Raw genomic sequence first — 19,309 nt, 5'->3', positions numbered from 1 at the left:
AAAGAAAGAACTCCAGGAAGGGATCCTGACCCCTCCTTCTTACCCACTGCTGCCAACCCCTGTGTTCCCCAAACCCTCCAGGCCTCTGTGAACTTGATCTCTTTCAAACTGTAACGTGATAGAGGCACATTGTCTCCATGAGGGACTTGAGTTACTGGTGAACTTGGGGCTTTTTATTTTTAGGAGCAGAGGTCTGACATGTCACCATCTTGGGGTGACCTTGGAATCCTGAAGGCAGACAGACACTACTAGCAGGAAGCTGAGGCGGCAGGGCCAGGAGCCAGTGGTGTCCCTCAGCTGTCTGTGTCCCTCTCCCTGTGCTACAGTGTGGCTCACCCCCTGTGTCTCTGTACACACTTCTCCTTTATGGAATGACCAGTGTTGTAACAGCTGTGGCAGGCAGACACAGCCCAGAGTCAGCACCCTGAATATTTGTGACACTGTCTTGTCTCCGAGGCACTGCAGTATAATCCTGTGTAGCTCTCTCAGCCCCGTGGCCTGTTCTTGCAGAAGGGATATTGGTTTGATCTATGGTGGGACAGGATTAGACCTTGGGTTTCATTCCCAGACTGGGTGTGGAGAAGGAATCCAGCATGGCTCCAGGCTGGCACCTAGCTTTCGGTAGAAGTGAGGGCGGCCGCAGCTATAGGCTGAGGTGGTGGGATGTCGGGACGTAATAGTGCATGCTCATGACATGGAAGGGCCCTTTTATTTTATACCAGCAGCCAAGGCTCTGAAAATGGCATTGTTGTGGGAACTCCTAGGCTGCTCCATCTGAGATACTGAATGGCTTGCTCGCATGTGCTTCTGGTGCTAGAGGGTATGAGGAAGGAACATACCATGTTCTCAGAGGTTGACTGGGACCCACCAGCCATTGGTAACCAGTAGTCCAAGGGGGGATACTTCAGTCCATGGCCTGCAAGTCTTCTCTGCTCCTACATGAGGCTCAGCAATCTCTGCTCCCTGGGGCTTTGTGTTAGGAGAAAGGACCGGTGACTCGCAGTGAGCTTGTGGTTCTCTTTCTGCACTGAATCTGGCTTTGCCATACTACAGGAGTCAGAGGTTGAGCACTGTGGGAGCCCAGATCCAAAGGGGAGGCAGTGGGAAGCTTCCCTGTGAACTTGGGGACCAAGCAATGGCTCACTTGTTCTCCATTAGGACCTTTAGGCCAGAGAAGAGCATAGAGTGTAAAGCTACCCACCCAGTGTCTGTCTGTCCGTCTGTCTGTCTGTATGTTTGTGTGTCTGTGTGTATTATGTATGTGTGCCTATCTGTCCCTTTGTCTCTCTGTCTGTCCCTGTCTCTGTCTCTGTCTCTGTCTCTGTCTCTCTCTCTCTCTCTCTCTCTCTTGTGTATACACACCCTGCTCACCTTTTCTTCCACAACTGGAATAGCTTAGAGGGGCTCACGGAACCTCAGAGACCAAAGAGCTACATCATATCCTAGCAAGGGTAGGAATAGCTGGTCCTGTTCTCAGTTTCTCAGTGCTTCTTTCTAGAAGCTTCTATACAGAAAATACACTTGACTCTATACTAGAAGGGGAGAACTTGTACCTGTCCCTGGAACCCCACTCCAGGTATCCTAAGTCATTTGAATCAGGTGAGCTGGGGTCAGATCTCCTGACCCTGAGGTATGAGTTGGTCACTCCACTGACCCAGCCTTCAATCCTCTCCACAGCATGTGGCTGTGACCTGGCCGAGGGTGGCTTCTTTGTGAGGCAGGGTGAGCACATTTGCACACGTGACTACCAGCGGCTCTATGGGACTCGATGTTTCAGCTGTGACCGCTTCATCGAAGGTGAAGTGGTGTCAGCCCTTGGGAAGACCTACCACCCTGACTGCTTCGTATGTGCTGTCTGCAGGTAAGTGGTCCAGCCTCTGCTCTGTCAGCCTCTACCTCTCTTCCTTGTACATCTACCCCCAGCTCTAGCTCCACTCCATATTCCGCATCTGCACCCCCTCCAAGCCTTCTAGCCTCCCTAGCTCAGCCCCATTAGATCCCCTTACCCCTTACCCGGGCTCTTCCTCCTACCCCTGATTATCTTTTGGCTCCTAGCAGGCCCCAGCTGCCCCCACCCAACTCCACAGCACAGCCTGACTACCTCTGGTCTCCAAGGCGGCCATCCCTAGCCTGTCCTTGTCCTCAGCTCTACTCTTTTGACATTGCTTTGACATATTCTCCAGGTGTTAGTCTGACCCTCCCACTCTCCCAGACCCAGGCTCTACTCCCTGGGTCCCAGCCGGCAAATGCCACACCTCTATCCACAGAAGCCTTGAATCTTGCTGTCCTCAAGTCTACCTAGTCACAGTCCCAGCTCAGGACTCCATATGTGACTCTGTTCTCTGCCTCATCCTCATCCACCCCTGTCTGTCTCCAGCACCTCTGGAGCCTTTCCAAACTCCTTCCTAGAATTGTCTCAGCCTCTTATATTCATGCATCCCTTCTTTCCTTTCTCCATTCAGTCCATGGTGCTGGCCCAGGGCTCCACCAGCATTGGCTCTGGACCTGTTATCTCAGCTTCTTAGATTCCTCCAGAAGGGGAAGGCAGGCCCTGTGGAGCACTCTGTCTTCTCCTTCCCTCCCACCCAGTCGGTCCCTCCCTCCCTCTCTCCCTGTGTCCTGTCTCTCTGCAACATGACTCATCCTGGCCCATGGCTGTGTCCTGCCCAACACTATGGTGTGATCTCATAACAGGTGGCTGGGAAAGGGCAGGGACTGGGACTGGGAGGCTTGCTTCTGGTCCCTGGTGCCTGGCATAGGGCAAGTGAGTTCCCTTTGGAGAGACTGGGTGCCACCCTGGCAAGGCCTATGGTCACTTGTGCCTTCTGACCAGTGGCAGCCTTCTTGGGGCCTCTGGCCAGCAAACACAGACTAGAGTGAAGAATAGAGTGAATGTCAGCGTTTCTCAGCATCATCGTGTCTGGTTAGTGATACTTCCCAGCATCACTGCGTCCGGCTTGTAGTTTCTCCCGTATCTTTTCCAAGCAGCCATCTATGGTCACAGCATGCACCCAAGGCCAGAGTGGAGGAAGCTCTATGGCGGGCGGGGGGCAGGGACATTTTCCATGGAAGAGTTGCTGTGTGTTCTCTAGTGTAGATGGATCAGAGGTCCCCAGAAATACCTTAGCGATTTCCATGTGGCATCAGCAGTCACGGCTGGCCTGGGAGCCCACCTTGGGAAAACCTACCATATTACAAGAGACAACAGACAGTGCTGTTTGGGTTGTAGGTTGGGGTGGGGTTCTGCCACTGCACATACAGCCGGGCTACACCACACAGAGTTGGCTGCCAGCAAGCACGTGCTGGAGCTGGGGCCTAAGTTCAGGAGCAGCAAAGCACAGGCGGACTCCTGCTTCCCGCCGGAGGCTGAATCTGGAGGAACAGTGGAGAACAGAGTGATGTATTTCCTGGCCAGGGGGAGAGGGTGAATGGGAGGGTGGTACTGGGAAGATGTGAGACAAGGGGAGAGAATGGGCCCTGCAAGTCTCAGGCTAAACACCTACCTTCATCTCCATTAAGAGGACTTCACTCTTGGAGTACAATTGCCCAAGTAAAATGCCTTAAAAGAAAGAATCCCACCGCCATGGCTTCAGAAGACTCTGCCCACGGAGGATGCTCAATGCCGCTGTTGCTCACATTCAAGATGGGATCCCTTTCTAGAAACACACTCAGACACACCCAGAGGTGTACTGCAATGGCTGCCAGATGTTTCTCAATCCAGTCAAACTGAGAGTGAATGTGAGCCATCAGAGGGTGAGGGCCAGTAAGGCTGCACAGTCCCCAGGGGGACACTGAGTTCTGAGCACGGAGGACCTTGTTGGTCACTGCAGGGGTGGCCTTATTGACGGGCTTCAGACAGGCCAGAGCAGGGGCTGCTGTGCACCCACTCTAAGGTGAAAAGTGAGCCTCCTTGGGATGTCCCTAGAAGCTGCCAACCCCCTGAGCACAACCTCTACAGGAAAGTGTGAGAGCCCTGTACCCAACTGCATAGTCTATGTCATTGACTCAGAAGCGTAGACCTCCAGATGAGACACCAACCAAAACCTGGGAAAAGATTTGTGGAGACCACCAGGGTGACATCAGCAGATATGGACACGGGGACAGCCATGTCCACTCTGTTGCTGTTTCAAGGGCAGCGTGTCTAGAAGGCCATCTGGAAACCAAATGTGTAACTCCCGAAGTGATCAGGCACATGTGAGAAGTGACTGGAAAGCCAATGATGGCAGTAGAAGCTTCCACACTGTTACACAGGGAAGTGGGTGTAGAGCCACTGTCTGCCTGTCCATTGGTTTGTAAGTCTGTCTGCCTGCTTGTGTGGGCAGGAAAGACAAATATATATATCCATCCTTGTAAAATAATGGATGAAGATTGTCTAGATTTTCTGAAAGCTAGAAACCTACAGCCCCCAAATCTCAGTGACCCTAAACAGATGTTCACAGGCAGGAGAGTACCCAGGTGTCCAGTCAACCCTCGTACAACATCCCAGGGAGACCTCTCCACGTGCTCACAGCCACACTGCAGAAGATTTGCAAGAAAAAAAGAAAAGAAATCTAAAAACAACAGGAAAAATACAACTACCACAGCAGAAATCACCCCCAAATCACTGTCTGTAGAGGGGCTCAGACTTCCAGCGGGAGCTATGCATGCTGGGAAATAAGATGTGTGTAAGTGCCAGAATAAAATAAAACTACAAAACATTGCTGTAGTTAGCCAAAAACCTTCTGAAAAAAAAGTCCAGTCTCACAGCTCAAGGCCACTCTGGGGGATGAGTAAACTGATCCAGAGCTGACCTTGCTGATTAAAATGGTCCCAAATTGATCGTAGTGATGGTGTCACAGTACTGGGTACAGTAACCTCGTTGGATTATACAATGGGGCACCAAAAAACAGGCACCATAAAAAAAAATGAAGACAAATCTTTATTGGACGCACAGAGCTGAGTGAGTTTGGCCCCAGCTGGCCTGCCCTGCAACAGAGTGTTGGCTTTGCAGGCTGGAGGGAAATAAAGTCAAAAGATATCAACAGAATTTCAGTTTGGCCAGGCATAGCAGCGCACAACCTGCAATCCCAGCCCTGAGGAGCTTGAGGCAGGAGGATCCCGAGTTTAAGACTAGCTTCGGCTGTAGACCAAAGTACAGACAAACATAAGATCTAATGCAGCCAGAGAGCCAGGGCTCGGAGGATAGCCCCTGCTGTGGCCTGGGTAAAAATGCCCCCCCAGAGGCTCATATGTTCAAATATTTGGTTCCCAGCTAGTGGTGCTGTTTGGGAAGGTTGTGGAACCTTTAGGAGGTAGAACCTGCGGAAGAAGTGGGTCACGGGGGTTTTACAGCCTGGCCCCATTTCCCAGCCGCGCCCACCTTCTGGTTCAGAACAGTGTAAACAGTACCCTCAACATGGTGGGCTTCTACTCTTGAACTGCAAGGCAAGATAAGGTGTTTCCTGTTGGCCATTTTGTCATAGCAACAGCCAAATTAACCAACAGAGATCAAATATGTAAAGAACTTTTACGATCCAATCAGCCAATGTGAGCAAGATGGCTTATCAGACAATTCACCAAGGAACATACACAAAAGACAAAAAGATACAGAAAACATACTTACCTTAGCATCATTAGCTGCCAGGGACATTGAGCAAGGCAATTGTGAAAGGACAGCTGTGCCTGCTGTTACAGATACATCACACACACACACACACACACACACACACAAACACACACATAGTGGATAATTGCAAGGACTGGTGAGGCCAATGAAGCAAGGAGACATGAAGTGGTACCGTTTCCTTGGAGACAGAATCACATAGTAGGTGAGCAGGAATTCTACCTTGGGAAGGACGTCCTGTGATGCAGGTTTCAAGTACGAACAGCCCAAATGCCCATTCAACAGATGCAATGGAATAGTGCTCAGCCCTGAAAAAGAGCAGACTGCTAACACAAAGAGCAGTCACACGGGCAGATTGGCAGTGTGTTGCTGAACAGAACACTCATATATGGCTCTGTTGTCTGGGATGTGGGGAGCGAGGTCCGGTGAGAGCTCCATGGGGACCTTTTGCACTGGCCAGGTGTCCTGTGTCACAATGATGGTGATTGTACTGCACGTGTGTTTTCTAGAATGTGTCTTCATTTAAGCTTGTAGGCTGAATGCCCACTGGGCATTCGCACACCTGACAGCTAAGCTAACGTGTCCCATAAGGGATGTCTGAATGGATGGCAAGCCCGTGATGCGTGACAATAGTCTTTCCTTGCATGAAATAGAGGAACAGAGAGACTGAGTAACGAATGCTAGGTTGCACGGCTAGAGAATGATGGGGAGCACATTAAAGATTGCTGGGGGCTCTCTCTCAATCCTAGAGTCTCCTTACCTGAGATGCATCATATGAAGACGCGGTATCTTTCAGACCACACCACTAGCAGGTGACAGGTGCAGGCAGGCATCTATGAGCTACAGAGGACACCGGCCAGCCAAGAAGGTTTCAGGACCAGCCAGCAAGGCCGGTCCCTGAGCCCAGCCTAGTCTGAGTCTGCCTAGGTTCTTGGTCCCCCAGAAAGAATACTGTCTGCTGGGTCGGGAAGCCATGACTTGAAGTGACAGCAAGAGGGAAGGCCTGGAGGTGGCCGACAGGATGTCCACTCTCATTTCAGGCTGCCCTTTCCTCCTGGGGACCGTGTGACGTTCAACGGGAAGGATTGCATGTGCCAGAAGTGTTCCCCACCCACGTCGCTGGGCAACAGTGCTCATGTGGCCCAGGGCCTCCGGAGTAAGTGTGACCAGGCATTTTTAAGGGCCGGTGCTGAGCTGCAAGCTGGGGTGGCCTCTACAGGACCTGGGATGGATACTGACACTGTAGGGCCTGCACAGTAACAGAGCACTGAATGCTGGGAACCCAATAAGAAACCCTCCTTCCCCTCCCCAACCCCCCACCACTAAGCCTTTTGTACAGGCAGTGCCTGTTAAGAGCCACCTCAGCCTTTTCATCCCATGTCCCTTCCATTGTCACACAGCTTTAGGTCTCCTCCTCCAGGAAGCCTTTCCAGTCTCCTCTCTGCCCTTGTGATGCTGTCATGGGATCAGGTCCACCTTGATGGTAGAATCATAATGCATTGAGCAGGGCAGGGAAAGCTATCTCTGGGAACCCCCATGGGTCTCTCATAGACATTATCTGTGGCTGGCAGATAGGCAGGTGCTGTCACAGAACTTCTCTGCTGCTGACAGAACCACGCAGGGCAGCCAGGGCACCAGGGGCTTTCACAGTGAGCACTCCATCCCATGACAAGATTCCTTATGCACCTTGCGGGGACACAGATGGGGTTTGCTGAGAGCAAAGTCATGATGGTCCAGAGCCACAGAATCCCCCTGAGGGGCCTAGGCAGCGGAACCCAGACAGTCCTCCACTTGCTACTCTAGAGTACCAGGTGGGCTGGTGGCTGATGCCTCCAGCGCTGGAGCAGCCCCAGCTCTGGTCACGGCAGCAGCTGCTAGAGTGGAACCAGGAGCTCAGGCAGATGTCATCTGTACCTGCTTCCATTCATTCATGCCACCCAGGACCTGTGCTTGGATCTTCTCCCTAGTGGGTCAGAGCTATTGTTAGCTCGAAAGAACGTCACCCTTTCCCTGGTATACACAAGTGATTGCTGGTGGTTATGTAGTAGGCTGGAGGCAGTTAGCTGAGCCTCAGCAGCCTCATCTGGAGGTTGTCTCTCTGACACCTGCAGGAAGTCTGACTTCTGGCCTTCATAGCAACCTGGTGTGGTATTGCCCACAGGACGGCCATCGCCCAGAGGAGCTGCTCAGACCCAGGATTGTGTTTAGGGCCACGTTTCTCTGTTGGCCACTGTATGGTGTAGCTAGTCTTTCCTACTTAGGACATTCTTCCTTGTCTCACCCTTTACCTGCCTCTCCCATATCACCCCTGTAGTGGTTTGAATATGTTTGGCCCAGAGAGTGGCACTATTTGGAGATATGGCCTTGGAGTAGGTGTGTCACTGTGGGCATGGGCTTTAAGACCCTCTTCCTGGCTGCCTGGAAGTCAGTCTTCCACTAGTAGCCTTCGGATGAAGATGTAGAACTCTCAGCTCTGCCTGCCTGGATGCTGCCATGTTCCCACTTGAAGATATGGACTGAACCCTCTGAACCTGTAAGCCAGGCCCAGATATAAGTTGTCCTTTATAAGACTTGCCTTGGTCATGGTGTCTGTTCATAGCATTAAACCCTATCCAAGACAGAAGTCAGAGGCCAGAATAAAGGGACTACTGGGACAAATGATGCTGGTCAGCTGGAGCTAAGGAATAAGTTGGTACTAAGTTGGCACTAGGGACTGCAGTATTGCTCTGATAGGCCTGACCCTGGTTTTTGTTTGAAAGAATGTGGATTTGGGGACTTTGGATTTGGAAAGCCATAGGATGTTTTAAATGGGACTTTAATGAGCCATCCTTGTAGAAATGTAGAAGACTTTGTTGCTGAGAATTCTACATCTTCATCTGAAGGCTGCTGGTGGAAGACTGACTTCCAGGCAGCTAGGGCGAGGGTCTTAAGCCCAATCCACAGTGACACACCTTTTCCAATAAGGCCACACCTCCAAATAGTGCCACTCCCTGGGCAAAGCATATAAAAAATGTCACAACCCCCTAACACTAGATAGAGAAAGAAGGATAGAGGAGAGAGGGTGGTAGAAACCCTGAATCGAATTTCTTTCTTGTCTCTTCTTTAAGCACAACTACTAACAAAGTGCAACCAGCCTCCCTGAATGACCCACCACACACTCCACTCATCCAGGGCCTATCATTTATATACTCTCTGAAAAATTCCCAGAATTCCAAATGCTGCACAACTGCAGAAACTATCTGCGGCTGGCAAAATCACGCCTCTCCCAGAGCACCAGGCAAATCATAGTCAGCTGATGCAAAGTAGCCTCATATTCGTACACCCAGAACTAAATCAAAAACTTATTCTTATAATATTTCTGTACTTTTTAAAGAATCCAAAAGTCCGAATTCTCACTATAGTAAGGTGCTGGGCAGGAGGCCTAGCATCTCCCTCCCTCATGTCCACTTGCATACACAGAGGCCTGCACCCATTTGGAGGGATCAAAAAGGTCTCTAGATCTTGTTAAAATCTATCTGGGAACAAGTCATCCCTGCCTGGAAGCTGCTGGCATGGAGCTCACAGAATGTGACCCAGCACCACATAATATCCTGCACGGTTGGGTATCCCTGGAATCCTGGCATTTGCAGGGTAGAGGCGGGAAGATCACGAGTTCAAAGCCATCCTCAGCTGTAACGAGTTAGAGTCCAGCATGTGCTACGCTGTGTCAACAAACCCCAAGTTGTCTGCACTGAGCATGTGCAGACATCTTCCTTGTCCTCATTCCCAATGAGTACAGTGTGGTGACTGTTCATTTTGTGTCTGTGTGCTTCAGAGAGCACTGGTCAAAGAAGCTTTAGGCCTGTGGGAGGCGTGTACTGATGTGCAAAGGCTATGCCTCTCCTTACACAAGACTTCAGTGTTCAGGGGGTCCTGGAACCAAGCCCTGGATACTAAGAGGCAGTGTATCCACACAGGCTAGACGCGGCATGTAATATACATATACATCCTGGCACAGATACACACACACACATGTGATACATGTGTCCCCACAGTTACCCCTACAGGTTCACCCCACACCCTCTGCCTGTCCCGATTTGCTGACAGCTCCCACACATCCTCCAGTGAATGACAGGTAGCAGCTCCTCTCAGCTAAACAGCTGGTTTAGCAGAACAGGGCCAGAACCAAAGGCCCAGGGTCCCCAGGAACATGTAGCAAGGGTGGGTCCAGCTGGGAGAGAAGAGGCTTCTGGGAGCCAGATCAGGGCTCAGACCAAGATACTACTACACAATGAAGAATGCTGGTCTTCATGGCTGGGGTAGGGTTCAGAGAGAGAGAAAGCAGAGATAAGCAGGACAGATACAGAAGAAGCTATCTGGGTCTAGGATAGGCCCCTACAGACAAGGGCTCAGAACAGAGAGCAGAGAGGAAGAGAATTCCAAACAGTGGCCCCAGATATCCAGAGGAGGAGCTGGGAATATGTAGATCAAAGAGAATCTCCAGGAGGGAGCTCTAGGCAGACAAGAGTGGAGTGGAGATGAAGGCTGGGACTCGGACGTCTCCAGAACAGGAGTCTGGACAGGTGGGAATGTAGGACCAGAAATAGGAGTGGCAAGAGAGAAAGGGGCTCAGACCTGTCCAGAAAGGTCATGTTCCTTAGGTGAGATGCTGTATTATGGTTAGGTTTACCATTCTGCTTCCAGCTAAGGATGGATTTGGGGTTGGTTTACTAGGTTTACACCTGATCATCAATGCCAGTGTTCAACCCCAGGCCAGCCTAGACCTCAGTGCACCCTGGTGTGACATGATTCTGCACTAGATCCGATCTTTTAGGAGGTTAGGCCTCATCTCCACCTTGGTTTTCCAGTCTCTAGCTCAAGCTGCATAGGGTCCCTGTTCCTCACACAGGATCAAGCCCAACCATGGGCTAAGCAAAGGCTCCCTTTAACTTTGAGACAGGGTTCTTTTTAGCATGCTACTGTGTTTGGCCCTCTCCTCTAAGGCTGCCCTGATTCTGAGGGGTTGAGTCCATGTGGAGTGCCCCTGAAGAAATTGTGGGGCCTCTGGGCTGACAGTGAAGGTATCTTGTGTTTGTTCTCTGTTTCAGGTTGTGGGGGCTGTGGCTTAGAAATCAAGAATGGCCAGGCCCTGGTGGCTTTGGACAAGCACTGGCACCTGGGATGCTTCAAGTGCAAGACTTGTGGGAAACTCCTCAATGCCGAGTACATCAGCAAGTGAGTGTGGTAGGCAGAACCAGCCCAGGAAGGTCTTGCCCAGTAGCTGCAGGTGGGGTAGGGGTATCCAGTCCTGGTGCGCTGACTGCTACTGGACAAAGAGCAAGGGCCAGGACTTGCTGTGGTCCCTGTAGCTTTCACTTTTCCCCCAGCGGTCCTGCTGAAGTGGCCTGTGGTCTCCAGCTCTGATTTCACAAAACACCCATCTCAGCCAGGTGTGGTGGTGCATGCCTTTAATCCCAGCACTTGGGAGGCAGAGGCAGGCAGATCTCTGAGTTTGAGTCCAGCCTGGTGCATAGAGTGAGTTCCAGGATAGCCAGGGCTACACAGAGAAACTCTGTCTCAAAAAGCAAGAAGCAAGCAAACAAGCACACAAAAAGCACCCGCCTCTCTGTTGCAGGATGTTACCTCCTGCTTGGTGCCTGGCCGCTCCTGGCATGGAACGCCCCTTGGAACACATAACAGCTGATAGATACTAACTGCAAGGACTCACAGGGCTGGCAGTTCCCATGGGAGCCTACAGGCACATACTCTGGTCTACATCTGCTCTCCATTGGCTCAGTACTCTCCCAGCATGTTGTTAAGGGGATGAGAGTGCCTAAGGTTGAGAGAGCATTTGGCAGAGGCTGGAGGACCATGTCATGGCTGGGATATATTTTAACCCTGGATCAGGGAGGTGAGGCAGAAGGTCCTCACAGTGTAAGTGAAGTGAACTGGGGTGGGGTAGGGGTTTGGAGGAGTCCCCTGAGCACAGGAAAGTTCTCCTTCATGCTCCAAAATTGGCATCCACACAGGTTGACTGGCTGAAAAAGGTTCCCTATATGATTACATAGAGTGGCATGCATGCACAGGAAAGCACACACAGAGTTGCACACACACAGGCATGCATGCACACATTTATACACATGTACATATGCACACACATACACACGTGCACATGCATTCCTCCATGCATGCATATAAACGTGAACATGTTGTACATGCATGCACATGTACATACACACAAATGTCAAGCACACACGTGTAGAGTCTCAGTGGCCAATATATTCATGCTGACACCCAGGTAGACAGTACATTCTGTCACCAGGAGCTGACTAGTGAGTAACAGGGACCTCTTTGTTCCTGATTATACCATGTGACCCATTAATCACAAAATGAAACATTGTCCCCTAACCAAAGTGAGCTTCCTTCCATTCAGATGGATGACTCTGTAAAGCCTGACTCCCCTGGCCTCCACCACAGCCAAACTGTGTGGAGTGACTCAGGCAGTCAGAGCCTGGTGTGCAGGACTCTTTGAAGAAAATGGCAGTGATGCTCCCCAACAGGTGCCACCCCACACAGGGTGTCGGTGGCTCACCCACACCAGCATGTTACTTAGCAGCCTCCAGAGCCATCCCAGAACTGAGGGGGAAGTCACATTACCATTGCCATGGAGATGGTATCTAAGAACTTCCTGGGTTTGCTGTAGCTACACGGGCTTGTGGGGTCTCCTGGTCTACATCCCTCCTCCTTCTGGGAAGCCCCTCTGAGAGTTGAGATCAGTGGAGGATGGACACAGAGAGGCACCCATTCCCGGAGCGTCTGTTCTGGGGCACTGTGAGGGTTCCAGGCATTGAGGGAAGGAGTGTGGTTCTCAGTATGCTTGTCCCGATAGCAATCTAGATTGAGTTCACAACAGCTATAGCCCCCACAGGGGGATTCTTTATAGTGGCAGGTGTCCATCTCCCTGTCACTTCCACATCAACTCCTGCTGGGTGGTGACCGTGACTGTACACAACCATGGTAGTAGTCTGGGACACTGACAAGTACTTTCCTTAAGCCAGCCCCCAGCATCACCTTGCCTTATGACAACCTCCCTCTCATTGCTCCTGTTTACTATGGTGTTCAGCTGATGTTCAGTGGTGTGAAGTAACACACTTGGGACATGGTGTTTGGGCCCAAGGCTGTCTCTTTCCAGCATCCCCTTCCTCTCTTGAGTGTGACCACATGCAACCTCCTTGCCTTGTTCCTGTGCCCTCTCTCACTACCTTTGTAGCCCTTCATTTATGGCTAGGCTCATAGTGCCGAGGAGAAAGTATAGGTAAGTTAGGAGATATCCTGTCTGCACCGTCTCTCCATGATACTGGCTGATGGCTAGTTCATTTAATACAGGAGAGAGTCAGCCATTGTCCTGAGTGCAGCTTCCGGAGCAGTGTCCCTCCACACTGACTCCTGCTGCCGTCAGCAGCTCTGGGTATCGAGCCGCACTTGAAAACACAGGCAGAAGGCAGGGTCCACCCCATAATCCTCCACCCAGAGCCCTCCTGTCTTGTCACACTTGCTGCTGGCCTTCAAGTCACCCCTGCACCCTTATCCTCAGGGTGGGTACCCTTGTTTTGCACCTTCTCTGGCCGCCGGGCAGAAGGACCTGGGAGAAGAGCCAGGTCTGTGACTTAGCACCATTCACATCCCAGACTGCTTCTATTCCTTCACCCAGTCTCTGGAGCCCTCCCTCTGTCCTCTAACATCCGGTGGGCAAGCGGCCTGGCCCCTGCTCCTCTGTAGAAATACCTGGGAGGTAGGTGGTTGTTATATGGTATGTCTCCTGTGGTGGCCAATGAATGTCACCTGTCCAGGAATTGTCCCCTCAGAGTAGGAGGAAGTCACCGTGCCTCCATGTGCTGGGCAGTTCTCTTATGAGTTTTGTTGCATGTTGGGGGCCAAGTGGATGACCCCATGCTCTCCTGACTGTCTGTCTCATTTCAGGGATGGGCTGCCCTACTGTGAGGCTGATTATCACACCAAGTTTGGCATCCGCTGCGATGGCTGTGAGAAGTACATCACGGGCCGGGTGCTGGAGGTGAGGAGTCTTTGGCCGGGGTTGGCACTCTCTGAGGTCTAATCTCAGAAAGAGCCCTGGATCCCCTAGCTGTCCCTCCCCCGTGCCCAGAACCCTCAGCACACTCCCAGCCTTTTCTTGTCCATACAGAGTTCATGTCGACACTTAGCTCACTCAGCTGTAAGCTCATGCCAACGTGTGTCACACACCTCCTCGTGTGAGACCTGGGATGTGCTAGACTGGTCCTCTTGTTGGGCACAGCATGCTCTGATTTACTGTGGTCAATCATCTTTTCCCCAAGGCTGCATTGGTGCTCCCAATCTTTCTTCAGACAGATCCACAGAAACATAAATGCCAGGTCAAAATGGCGAATGTTTGAACGGTGTGGCAGTCACTGTAAGGCGCTTGCTTTTAGGTAAAAGCAGTGGTTCTCAGCCTTCCTAATTCAGCAGCCCTTTAACACAGCTCCTCATGGTATAGAGACCCCTGGCCATAAAATCATTTCTGTTGCTACTTCATAACTGTAATTTTGTTAGTGTTATGGATTTGAATATCTGATATACAGGAGGATATCTGACATTCAACCCCATGTGAAAGAGTTATTTGAACAGGCTAAGAACCATTGGGTTAGCGTCTTCTGACTGTCTCCCACCGCAGCCTTTGCTGACCTGGCTCTGGTAAGGCTCTGCCTTTCTTTGGTCTCCTGGAGGTCCTGAGAGTCTTGTCCTGGGTGGGAAGCACAGCCGATGTTCACACGGTCATATCCTGGATTAGGACAAAAGGCCATTCCACATAAGCCTGGTCCAGCCCCCTCCCCCCTTTCCCTGCTTCTCCCCCTGCCTGCTCTATCCGGAGTTTTACTCTGCCCTGGAGCCTTCCCTATTTTCTTCCCTGATCAAGTGGTTTTTGTCTTCATTATTTTTCATTTTAATTTATTTAAAGCCAGGGTTTCGTGTAGCCAAGGCTGGCCTCCAACTTGCATAGTTGAGGCCGACCTCCAATTCCTGATCCCCCTGCTTCCTTCTCCAGAATGCCATGTGCCCTCAGGAGCTTTTAAAACAGCTTAAGTGGTGCCTATTAAACAGAGCATCTGGCAGGATCAGCTTGGACAAAGGGGGATGGATGGCTGGGAGTTTCACCTCCCTAGACAGCCTACCTGGCCTCCTGGTCTCTCTGTGCCCCTCCCCAGAGCACACTGAAGCCCGCACTCTGATGTCCCACCCAGGGCCTCAAGCTCAAGAAACCATGTCTGTCTCCCTTATGGATGTGAAGCTCCTGCCTCTCTCTTATACCTTGGCACCCATGTACCAGGTCAACCACACAGCTGTCCCTCTTTCTTTAGAGTAAAGAAGACTCTAGAACTCAGCCAGGTGTGGGAAATCTCCCAGCAGAGCTTCACACCAACTCCTAAATCTCCTGACCTCAGCCAGACAGCAGACCTTGGGTGGCATGGCCACCTAATCTTGTCTCACTAAGTTGACTCTGCGGGCTCACGTGGGTGCATCTTGGATCTGTCTCCGCCATTGCTGCTGATGAGAAAAGAACAGTTCGGGAACCTGACCCACTTCACGGCAGAGGCTGGCAGACCCTCACTAGCAAAGCTAGCCTAGGGGGACAGAGTACCGAGTACCTGTCCGGTACTGAGAGCGGGACTGTAAGAGAGTTGGTGAGGCTTGTACTATGACATGGCCCATGTCCCAGCTCCAAGTTGCCCCAGGAAAAAGCATGGGGAGGGGACGTCCTTGAGAGGCCATTGGGGTCCACATGCGTGATGATAGTAAGGCAAGCACACGACCTCATCTGTAGCATGAGCATCCCTACTATGTGTCTCTGAGTGTCATGAAGCACTGTTGGTACACTCTATCTGGACCATGCAAAGGGGGCTGTCCTAGATGACGGGGCTTGGACCGTCCTGGTTCTCCTTTACATTCTACAGCGGAGGAGAAAGGGCTTCCCTGGGAATCGCGTGGTTTTGGTTTTGCCTTCTCCGGGGGCGAGTTGCTGCAGTGGTGGTTAGTGGAGGTGGTGCGCGCGCGCGCAACTGAGTCGTTTGTTCTGTGGGCTCTGCACAGCTTTGAGCATCCTCCTGGAGGGTGTGAGGTGGGACCTGCGGGTGGAGACAGGCAGCTCTGCAGGAGGGAGCTCTTCTGCAGCTGCACTGCCTGAAGCTGGGCCAGGCAGGCTGATGCCCGGCTGGTGATGCTGCACTCTCGGGGAGCTGCAGGAACAAGGACAAAAGTACGGAGGCTGGCTGAGGGCAAGGGTCACACAGGCAGGCCCTCCGGTCTCCTGCGCTGAGAAGGGCTGGGGACAGACCCCGTGCAGGTAGGAAGCCTGGCAGAGCTGTGCCGAGCCAGGTAGGTGGGCTGCTGGCGGTTCCTGCAGTCTCTTGCCTCTGGCTGTCCTCTCTGCGAAGCCCAAGTAGGAGCTTCTTGAGTTCCCCCACAGCAGCCCCCTGTGTTCTGTGACTGTGTGAGGCAGGCATGGTGCCATCTTCAGCTGTTGGTGCCAACAGCACTGTCTGGGAAACGTGTGTTCCTAGTAATGGAGGGTACTACTCCCTCTTCCTGTCCTCTGTCAGGCCTGTCACAGTTCAGTGGAGTCTGTTCCGTGGGGGACCCGTGCGGTCACAGGAGGGGCACTAGCAGAGATGGACAGGTGAGAGAGCAGAGTCGGTGATGAGGCAGAGCTCACACTGGTTACGGGGTTACAGCCCTGCAGTGTAGAGTTAGAGAGCTGCAGTTTGTGGGAGAATTCATGAAGCAGGTCCTTAGGGAGGAGTCCTTTGGAACTGGGTGTAGGGGGAGAGGTGGGGTGGGGGAGGGTGACCCTGGCAGTGCTCAGAGCCTAGTCCTTAGCTGCCACACTATTTCCTCTCACTGCAAAGGTGGGGTAAACATGGTATGGGGGTGTGACTTGGCCCTGATGGCACCATGGTTTGAGGCTCACTTTCAGTGCAGTTTAATGCCTATGACTGTTGCCATGGTAACGTGAAGCCCAGGGCTCCCTGGGACCACTAATTAATTCCTTCCTCACTTCTTCCCTTTCTCTGTCTCTCTTTTCTTCCTTCTCCATTCCTGGTATTAACTCCTATGGGACTCACTGAGTCCCATTTTGAGCTGGGGGCCACACTGTGAAGGGTGTCTGCAGGAAAAGAGGCCTTCCGGGATGCTCTGCCCTGGGTCAGGGACCCACAAAAACATTTGTTTCTGAACACCATTCCTGTCATGACCGGGGTGTTGCTTTCAACTCCTCACTTTCTTTTCCCATGGGTACATTTCTCGCCGCTCCACGGGCATGCGCTCTTTGCCACTAGCAGAGAACAAACTGTTTTCAAATAGTTGGAACATTTGAAAGCTGCAGTGAAGAAACAGCATCTCAAGTCCCTAAAACCAGTGTGCCTATTGCAGAAGTGTTTCCAAAAGACACACTGGCTTATGTAAAATAAACAAACAAAAATAAACTCTCCAGTAAATGCTGACACCTATTCGGTATTTAGAAATGATATGTTTACATTTCACCTACACACACACACACACACACACACACACACACACAGAGAGAGAGAGAGGCAACCCACAGACTTATACATAGATACAATACCTAGAGATACATAGAAAGGCACAGGCACAACACACAGCATGCCACATACAAGCACACATACACAGAGACATAGACATATACTGCATACAGACAACACACACATGCGCGCACACACATACAGAGGCACAAGTGTATATACTGTTCTAGGCTTGGGTCCTCAACTGTTCCCGTATGTATTTGGCCAGAACTCTCTGTCCCTAGGAGTACTTACGTTTGACCATGGACCTGTCTGAGGTGCCCCTCCGAGCACCTTTCATGGATGCATCTCTGTGTGGGCCCTAAGAGTGGACATATAGGTAGATGGCACAGCTTCCCAAGAGGACATCCTAAATGAAGATGTGGTGAGGATGAAGAGGGGAGGTGTAGAAAGGAGCAGCCAGTAGGCCTCTACGTCAGATCAGATCCTGAGAAGTAGGGAGCCAGTGGGGTATCAGGGGGGATGGGCACAGGGACAAAGCCAGAGTCTGGGAAGGGACTCCAGACCTCCAGGGCTTTGCTGAACATGCACCAACTTGGTTTTCCCTTTGAGAACAAGTGGTTCCCACAAGGTCTGGGAAGAGCCCTGGGGACCCAATGCTACTGCAGCTACCAGGCGCCTCTGGGCTGCCTGACACCCACTCAGGCTCTTTGATTCCCTTGCCTTGTGAATTGCATTTCCTCCTTGTACCATGACATTTGGGCCTTTTAACATCTGGATTCAGTTTTTGAAATTCAGGAGAAATTTGCAAACCTGGCATGGTAGCACCCACCTGGAATTCCAGTATCCTGGAGGTAGAGAACAGGACACTTACGAGTTCAAGGCTAGCCTGGGCAAAGTGAGATTGTCTCTACAGACCAAAGGCTGGGCTATAGCTCAGCGGGAGAGAAGTTGCCCAGCAAAGGCAAGGCTATGAAGTCAAACCTAAACTGTAAAAATAAACAAGAATAAAGGCATATATACGTTCGAGGCTGCCCAAGGAATGTCCCTGGGTCCAAGCATCCAGCTGCAGGTCCAGCTGTGCTTCCCATGATGCAATCAAAGGAGAACCTAGGGTCAGCAGGAGGCAAATCCGACAGGTGTCTAAGTAACCTGATTGATCAGACTTAGTAGTTGGGTCTGAGGAAGAGGATATTGGCCTCGAGTGTGGGAGGCTCAGTCAGGAAGGTCTGGATTTCTGCTGACCATCTGAGGAGAGGTCCCTTGCTCCAGCCTATAGAGGAGGAGAGGCAATGTCTCAGGACATGAGGCTTCTACCCCACCTTAGTACCACTGACCCTTTATTCAGTGATGCTGGGGACTATTCTCAGAGCTCTGCCTGCTAGCCTGGCCCTGTGTGGCTGCAGGAGCTCTGTGTCCTTATAGGCCACTCACATCTGCATTGCCAGCCTAGGTGTTTTGCTAAAGATGACAATTGCTTGTTGGAAGGCACAAAATATTTTTCCAAAACCACACGGTGCTAAAACCTCTTGGGCTCCTGATGCACCGTGCAGATCCAAGCCATCTTGAACCCCAAGCAGTCAAGAGGCTAGGCCGTCTGCCTGCTGGTGATCCAGGGGTGGTGACACTGATGTTCAGTGCTGAAGCAAGCTGCTCTTGATGCTTTTAGGTGTTCCTGTGGGAAAATCCTGTTTGGGCAGACACAGTGACAGCAGGCCATGACATCAGCAGTGGGGAGACTTACCTTTGACTCTGTCAGCCTTGCTGGCTTCTTATGTTCCCTCTGGGAGGGAGGGAGTTATTTGACAATTCTGAGTGTACTCACGTGTCAAAGAGCTCTGTGGTCCTACTGCAGTCTCTATATTATAGTAGGGGACACAGAACCCCAAGACAGGTCACAAGGCTCAAGTCACACCAAGTAATTAAAGGTCTCAGGCAGCAGTCATCCCCTGGCTTTTGCTGGGATGGGTCAGGTGACTTGAAGGCTCATCCCCTCAGTGGGCGTCACAGCCAAATGGTGTTCTCTAGGATACCTGGGATGCAGGTCTTCCATTGTATCTTTCCATCACAGATGGATTGTTCCAGAACATAGAGCAGTTTTGAAACATGACTCAGCTATTGTCTGCCGTGCTTTGCAGATGAGTGGTCCCCAGTA

General features: G+C 51.5%; 1 protein-coding gene across 6 annotated transcripts in view; it reads left to right on the top strand.

Annotated features, from left to right (window-relative positions):
• Positions 1-19,309, top strand: part of ABLIM2 (actin binding LIM protein family member 2) — a 123,656-nt gene that overhangs the window by 40,922 nt on the left and 63,425 nt on the right. For all 6 annotated transcript variants that reach the window (XR_013975277.1, XR_013975278.1, XM_080926457.1 and 3 more), the window contains 4 exons: positions 1,678-1,861; positions 6,643-6,758; positions 10,690-10,816; positions 13,562-13,655. Coding sequence is in view for 4 of the 6 variants with exons in the window: in XM_080926457.1 (XP_080782583.1) it covers positions 1,678-1,861; positions 6,643-6,758; positions 10,690-10,816; positions 13,562-13,655 (521 nt within the window). In the remaining 2 variants the exon portion in view is untranslated. The remainder of the gene's footprint in view (positions 1-1,677; positions 1,862-6,642; positions 6,759-10,689; positions 10,817-13,561; positions 13,656-19,309) is intronic.

Source organism: Micromys minutus (assembly GCF_963924665.1).
Source record: "Micromys minutus genome assembly, chromosome: 1".
Lineage (NCBI taxonomy): Eukaryota > Metazoa > Chordata > Mammalia > Rodentia > Muridae > Micromys > Micromys minutus.
The sequence above is the reverse complement of the archived record's forward strand: the minus strand, read 5'-3'. Positions and strand labels throughout refer to the sequence as shown.